The following is a 7,731-nucleotide window of genomic DNA, read 5'->3' as shown; positions in this document are numbered from 1 at the left end:
GCTCTCCTCTTTCCCCCTGCTCTCCTCTCCCCCCCGCTCTCCTCTTTTCTCCCTGCTGCTCTCCTCTTTCCCCCCCGCTCTCCTCTGATCCCCCGCTCTCCTCTGATCCCCCGCTCTCCTCTGTTCCCCCCCGCTCTCCTCTGTTCCCCCCCCGCTCTCCTCTTTCCCCCCGCTCTCCTCTTTCCCCCAGCTCTCCTCTTCCCCCCCGCTCTCCTCTTTCCCATCTTCTCTCCCCCTCTTACCTCTCTCCATATCTCTCCCTTAACACCCTCCCCCCTCCCTTCTCTCCTTCTCTTCCCTCCTTCTCTTCCCTCTCCGCCTGCTCTCCTTCTCTCCCTACCTCTTCCGCCTCCTTTCTTCCCCTCTTCCTCCCTCTTCTCCACCCCCTCTCCTCCTTTCTTCCCCCGTCCAATTTGGGACTGGTCCCGCTGTGCAGTTGGATCCAGATGTAGAGGCCCTGGCCGTCTGCTGCACTCTGTCGTTCCTGTGGAGAGAGGGGAAATAAGAGTAAACGAGTATGTGGGGGAAGAACACAGTGTGATGAGGGTAAAGGAGGGAACATCAAACTCTAGAACAGGCTGCTCTGGTCTCCTTAGTATTCTAAGTGTTCTCCCTATATAGGATTCAGGCTAATCCTTCATATTCATGTCCTCTACTATACAAGCCCATTACCCCTGTGACCCTTGACCTTCTCACCAACGTTCACCTTCACTTCTAACATGGTGATAGGCTACAGGTTCAGTTTCCACCATATTGCTTAAATCCCATGCTATCCTTTGGGTTGGAGATAATGGATATAGCTGGGATGATTTGGGACTTTCCCGGGGCCTCTGTCTGCCTGTGAAGCACTGGCATTCTGGCACCAAACCGTAAAACTCTACCTCAAAATCACCCCAAACCCTTTCACATTTACTCAACCTCCGCTTGGCTGGATCCAATCAAATCTGCAATGCAGCACACTTAAGAATCTGGGCGGGGGTATTCACCAGTTGTCTAACTGAATGCATGTGATAACAATTAGCTTGTGAGGAAAGCCCACACATCATTCATAAGCGGATCAATAGATTTGAATGTCGCAATGCTCATCATGTGGTCTGAGATGGGACGTGTTTTAAATGTCTGTCATGTTACAGCAGTGAGGGAGCCATGAACTAAGAAATGAGTTTGTGCTTGTTGCATCTCAGAGAGAGGAGAACAAGGGCTTGTGGGTAGCTACACATACAAAATGAATGTTGGGAGGGTTGTTTTTAACAGCATTAAACCGACAGGCATTCTTTTCTAAGTAGTGGAGTGTCAGCCAAAAAAATAACTGGTACCCAGACTACAACAGAGCTCACTACCAGCCTAATGTGGATGTACAGTGGGGTGGGGGGGGGCTAGTATTTAGTCAGCCACCAATTGTGCAAGTTCTCCCACTTAAAAAGATGAGAGAGGCCTGTAATTTTCATCATAGGTACACTTCAACTGTGACAGACAAAATTAGAAAAGAAAATCCAGAAAATCACATTGTAGGATTTTTAATGAATTTATTTGCAAATTATGGTGGAAAATAAGTATTTGGTCAATAACAAAAGTTTGTCTCAATACTTTGTTATATACCCTTTGTTGGCAATGACAGAGGTCAAACGTTTTCTGTAAGTCTTCACAAGGTTTTCACACACTGTTGCTGGTATTTTGGCCCATTCCTCCATGCAGATCTCCTCTAGAGCAGTGATGTTTTGGGGCTGTTGCTGGGCAACACGGACTTTCAACTCCCTCCAAAGATGTGGTTGAGATCTGGAGACTGGCTAGGCCACTCCAGGACCTTGAAATGCTTCTTACGAAGCCACTCCTTCGTTGCCCGGGCGGTGTGTTTGGGATCATTGTCATGCTGAAAGACCCAGCCACGTTTCATCTTCAATGCCCTTGCTGATGGAAGGAGGTTTTCACTCAAAATCTCACGATACATGGCCCCATTCATTCTTTCCTTTACACGGATCAGTCGTCCTGGTCCCTTTGCAGAAAAACAGTCCCAAAGCATGATGTTTCCACCCCCATGCTTCACAGTAGGTATGGTGTTCTTTGGATGCAACTCAGCATTCTTTGTCCTCCAAACACGACGAGTTGAGTTTTAACCAAAAAGTTATATTTTGGTTTCATCTGACCATATGACATTCTCCCAATCTTCTTCTGGATCATCCAAATGCTCTCTAGCAAACTTCAGATGGGCCTGGACATGCTTAAGCAGGGGGACACGTCTGGCACTGCAGGATTTGAGTCCCTGGCGGCGTAGTGTGTTACTGATGGTAGGCTTTGTTACTTTGGTCCCAGCTCTCTGCAGGTCATTCACTAGGTCCCCCAGTGTGGTTCTGGGATTTTTGCCCACCGTTCTTGTGATCATTTTGACCCCATGGGGAGAGATCTTGCGTGGAGCCCCAGATCGAGGGAGATTATCAGTGGTCTTATATGTCTTCCATTTCCTAATAATTGCTCCCAGTTGATTTCTTCAAACCAAGCTGCTTACCTATTGCAGATTCAGTCTTCCCAGCCTGGTGCAGGTCTACAATTTTGTTTCTGGTGTCCTTTGACAGCTCTTTGGTCTTGGCCATAGTGGAGTTTGGAGTGTGACTGTTTGAGGTTGTGGACAGGTGTCTTTTATACTGATAACAAGTTCGAACAGGTGCCATTAATACAGGTAACGAGTGGAGGACAGAGGAGCCTCTTAAAGAAGAAGTTACAGGTCTGTGAGAGCCAGAAATCTTGCTTGTTTGTAGGTGACCAAATACTTGTTTTCCACCATAATTTCTAAATAAATTCATTAAAAATCCTACAGTATGATTTTCTGGATTTTCTTTTCTCATTTTGTCTGTCATAGTTTAAGTGTACCTATGATGAAAATTACAGGTCTCTCTCATCTTTTTAAGTGGGAGAACTTGCACAATTTGGTGGCTTACTAAATACTTTTTTTGCCCCCCTTGTACCTCAGGAGTGGGGAAGTACTGCTGATGTGGTGAATCTGAGGGCCGTTCGATCTTAACCTGAGGAGCAGTGAATCCGTTATCTGTGTAATATAAGGACTCTGGTCTCAATCCTTCTAATCATCAGTCTTCTCTCATTTGAATCAAAACAAGTTTCCGTTTCTGTTTGAAGTGAGTAAAGCTGGTACTCCGACTGCCCACTCTGCTCTACCCAGTAGCTGACCTTGGCATCAAAGGGAAGGGCGAATTCTTCCCAGTCCGACCCCAGAAATTGTGCGAGTCCAGAGAGATCTCACACCTTGAATTCCACATTTTAGCCAACGTTCCAAGTACAAAAGCCTTCTCCATTCCTGCTGCTTCATTGTTTGGCCTGTGGGGAAGAAAGAGCTCTTTCTCATTGCTCTGTTTATTTACATCTGTCTATACGGCCTGCCTAGCCCACGTCTAGCCCATTCTCAGGTATGCTGCAGTGCTCAGTGTCTCGGCCTCTCTACTTCACTTCCTCTTTAGTCTCTCTTACAGTGAGCGCTTTGTGTCCAGCGGTCGACCACTGCTATGTTTTTCAGCAATTTCCACTTTCTCTCTCTTATTATTATACTAGAGTGTTTGGGGAAATATAGATTGGCTTCCGTTATCATCCATCCCCTATTTCACTCTCTCTCCCTCCTCTTCAACATCTCTCTCTCTCCCCTGCCCTCTCTCTCTCCTTTCCCCTCTCTCTCTCTCTCTCTCTCCCCTGCCTCTCTCTCTCCCTTCCCCTCTCTCTCCTCTCTCTCTCTCTCTCTCTCTCTCTCTCTCTCTCTCTCTCTCTCTCTCTCCTCTCCTTTCTCCCTCCTTTCCCCTCTCTCTCTCTCTCTCTCTCCTTTCCCCTTTCTCCCGCTCTCCTTCCTCCCGCTCCGTCCTCCCTCTTCCCAGGTCCAGGCAGTGCTTGCCAGGGGTTGCCTGTCTCTAATGCTCCAGTGAGGCGTGGAGGCTCCACCTCCAACCCTTGGTCCTGGTCCAACTCAGGCTTCAACGTGTCTATCCACGCTGCCATCCGCAGCATGCAGTGGAAGCTGCTGACTGGCTACCCAGGTAACTAGCTTGCCTCTGTCAGTTTATGACACCTCATAGCTGACACATCATAACTGCCGTGTGCGTTTGGTCGGCGGAGGAAGTAAAGTGTGACTGGGTTTTTATTAGTTTCGATCTCTGTAGCATGTAGCAATATAGCATGAGGGTAGTATATTCACCGATTGTATGCGCACAGACACACGCACAGCCACACACACACACGTCCCTGCTATATTTCATATTTCTCCACCGTCCCTCCTCCAGGCTGTGACCGATGGTTCACCCGTCCAGGCTTGGAGAACAGTTCTGGAACCAACAGTTCTGCTTCTGTTAATCATCTGAAGCCTGTGATGCTGTTTGATGTGGAGGCGGACCCAGAAGAAAGGGATGAGGTGTCTGACCAGCACCCCAACGTGGTGGACAACCTCCTCAGGAGACTAGGCCACTACCTGCAGAGGTCTCAGCCAATCACCTTCCCTGATGACGACCCCAGGTGTGACCCTGGCACTGGAGCCTGGGGGCCCTGGGAATAGACACAATGGTGGGGATGACGATGAAGGAGAAGTGTAAAGTGCCAGATTCCAGCTATGAAGAGACATGAATAGAATTCAAGATCTCAATGGTCACTTTTCCTCCGGGTGGGTGGGTGGGTTGGTGGATGGGTCGGTATGCTGCATCCATATATGCGTGTGCTGTTGTGTGTATGTCTGTGTGAGAGAGGCTGTCTGGTGTTTTTATCGAGTCACTTTAAAAGGTGCCATTTGATGTTTTATGGTGCAACAAAACTCAAATCAGGTCATGATGTTCCTTAAATACATTTCCCTTTTAGTTGTTTTACCAGACGCTCTTCACTCAGAGTGATTTACGGTAGGAATTAGGGTTAAGTGCCTCAAGGGCACATCGACAGATTTTCCCCCTAGTCGGCTTCGGGGATTCGAACCTTTCGGTTACTGGCCCAACGCTCTTAACTACTAGGCTGCCTGCCGAATAGAAGCTAGTTTTGATGTATTTCATGGATGGCCCAAGCAGGGAATACAAAGTGACGATGTTTCAGACGTTACATCTGACTTCTTCTTACATCAAAGAAACCTTTTCATGTACAATAACTATTCCGTTATGTGTGCAGTAAAAAAATAGGTAAGGTGAGTCCGAGTCGTTACGTCAACGGGGCTTAGCTACCACATGTCGCTGATTCGTCAGAACCCTCCTAAATGCTTCAGGTATTACCACCAAAGCTCCAGTCCCCTCCTGTGTTGGTGTCAAACAGGGCCGTCAACAGGAAGAAACCCGCGGGCTTGTTCAGCCCCCATACTTAGATGGTGAGATCATGGTATCAGCAACAGCTGGGTTGTGGGTTTGGTTCCCACTTTGACTTATCCCTGAATGTATGATTTATCGTGTGAATGAGTTTCATGTAAGTGGGTTTGGATATAAATACTGGTATGTGGTAACAGTAAGATCCTTTCGCTAGTTGTATAACTTAGCTTCGTGTAATAACAAGCATATGATTGGGGTCAGTTAACTCCTGCTGTGGTTGTCTTAGGAGTTTATAAATAGGTGCTAAATGGGTTAGGAGTATTTTAGGGGTCAGAGGTTAGAAACATGAGGAATGTCCCAGATCCTGCTGGTATGGCCAGAGACATAACATCCACGCCCCAATCACACACACACTGTCTGTCTCACTATCAGAGAGCAGCCTTGTGTGTGTGATGTTTGGATTCACTTGAAGTTCTAACTCTGTGCTACTAGGTGTCTAAAGAGAATATGGTTCAATGAGCCAATGATATATTAACATGTGAGACCCTCTCAGCATAATATCATGTTAATATGTAGTACACTTGTTAGTGCAGAATGACAAACCGATGTACACACATTCCCCCAGTGACCATTTCCATCTCTAAGAAACGCATTTCCTCTACAGACACTTTATGACCCCCTCACCCCGCCCTTTGACCTCCCTCCGGCCAGCAGCATGCTGGGTAGTCACAGGAAACGCCGCCTGCGGAGGGCCGACGGCCTGGTCACCAACGTGACGGTTGACACTTGGCCTGTAATGTGAGCTGATTGACCGCAGGAGAGGGACAAACTGTACCGCTAGAGACGTTTAGAAATAACAAAAGATGACAGTTGCATGGCCCGGATTTTTACCGCACCATATATATCCTTTGTCAAAGAGTAAACGGAAGAAAGACGTCCTCAAATATTCTGTATGTCAGAAGGGAGATGCACAGCACTTTGGTGGCTAAACATTGATTTAGTTTAGAGTGTAGTCCCTCCCACTTATCTCCTCAACGTGGTGGCTAAACAGTGATTTAGTATAGAGTGTAGTCCCTCCCACTTATCTCCTCAACGTGGTGGCTAAACAGTGATTTAGTTTAGAGTGTAGTCCCTCCCACTTATCTCCTCAACGTGGTGGCTAAACAGTGATTTAGTTTAGAGTGTAGTCCCTCCCACTTATCTCCTCAACGTGGTGGCTAAACAGTGATTTAGTTTAGAGTGTAGTCCCTCCCACTTATCTCCTCAACGTGGTGGCTAAACAGTGATTTAGTTTAGAGTGTAGTCCCTCCCACTTATCTCCTCAACGTGGTGGCTAAACAGTGATTTAGTTTAGAGTGTAGTCCCTCCCACTTATCTCCTCAACGTGGTGGCTAAACAGTGATTTAGTTTAGAGTGTAGTCCCTCCCACTTATCTCCTCAACGTGGTGGCTAAACAGTGATTTAGTTTAGAGTGTAGTCCCTCCCACTTATCTCCTCAACGTGGTGGCTAAACAGTGATTTAGTTTAGAGTGTAGTCCCTCCCACTTATCTCCTCAACGTGGTGGCTAAACAGTGATTTAGTTTAGAGTGTAGTCCCTCCCACTTATCTCCTCAACGTGGTGGCTAAACAGTGATTTAGTTTAGAGTGTAGTCCCTCCCACTTATCTCCTCAACGTGGTGGCTAAACAGTGATTTAGTTTAGAGTGTAGTCCCTCCCACTTATCTCCTCAACGTGGTGGCTAAACAGTGATTTAGTTTAGAGTGTAGTCCCTCCCACTTATCTCCTCAACGTGGTGGCTAAACAGTGATTTAGTTTAGAGTGTAGTCCCTCCCACTTATCTCCTCAACGTGGTGGCTAAACAGTGATTTAGTTTAGAGTGTAGTCCCTCCCACTTATCTCCTCAACGTGGTGGCTAAACAGTGATTTAGTTTAGAGTGTAGTCCCTCCCACTTATCTCCTCAACGTGGTGGCTAAACAGTGATTTAGTTTAGAGTGTAGTCCCTCCCACTTATCTCCATTTGACACAGCAGGCCTGTGATATCACTAACTACAGCACTAACCACAACCCCCCTTTCTCTCTCACACACATCTCTCTCACTCCTAACTGTGCTGTTTACCCATCACCTCTTTCATCCCTTTCTCCCTTCATTCATTAAGAGCTTTTTTTAAACTGTAACTCTACCTGCCATTGTGTGTGTGAGTGTGAGAGAGAGTGAGAGTGAGAATGGGGTATACCGCCAGAGTGTGTGTCTGCTTTTCACAGCCGACACTCATCACTGCGAACAACTGGCAGAATAAAGGTGAAGACCTCCTGTGGTGCAGCGGTCTAACTTGCTAACCACACCGCTCGCATTACAAAAATACATGTACACACAGTTGAAGTCGGAAGTTTACATACACTTAGGTTGGAGTCATTTAAAACAAATGTATTGTTAACAAACTATAGTTTTGGCAAGTCGGTTA

At 46.9% G+C, this 7,731-nt stretch overlaps 1 protein-coding gene across 1 annotated transcript in view; it reads left to right on the top strand.

The window, feature by feature from the left end:
• arsb (arylsulfatase B) overlaps positions 1 to 7,731 on the top strand; it is a 32,071-nt gene extending 24,340 nt beyond the window's left edge. Inside the window, exons 7-8 of the mRNA XM_024397146.2 lie at positions 3,873 to 4,031; positions 4,275 to 7,731. Of these exons, the coding sequence (XP_024252914.1) occupies positions 3,873 to 4,031; positions 4,275 to 4,543 (428 nt within the window). The 3' untranslated portion in view covers positions 4,544 to 7,731. The remainder of the gene's footprint in view (positions 1 to 3,872; positions 4,032 to 4,274) is intronic.

Source organism: Oncorhynchus tshawytscha, linkage group LG33 (genome assembly GCF_018296145.1).
Source record: "Oncorhynchus tshawytscha isolate Ot180627B linkage group LG33, Otsh_v2.0, whole genome shotgun sequence".
NCBI classification, from domain to species: Eukaryota; Metazoa; Chordata; class Actinopteri; order Salmoniformes; family Salmonidae; genus Oncorhynchus; species Oncorhynchus tshawytscha.
Note: the sequence above shows the minus strand (reverse complement) of the source record. Positions and strands in the feature narration are given on the sequence as shown.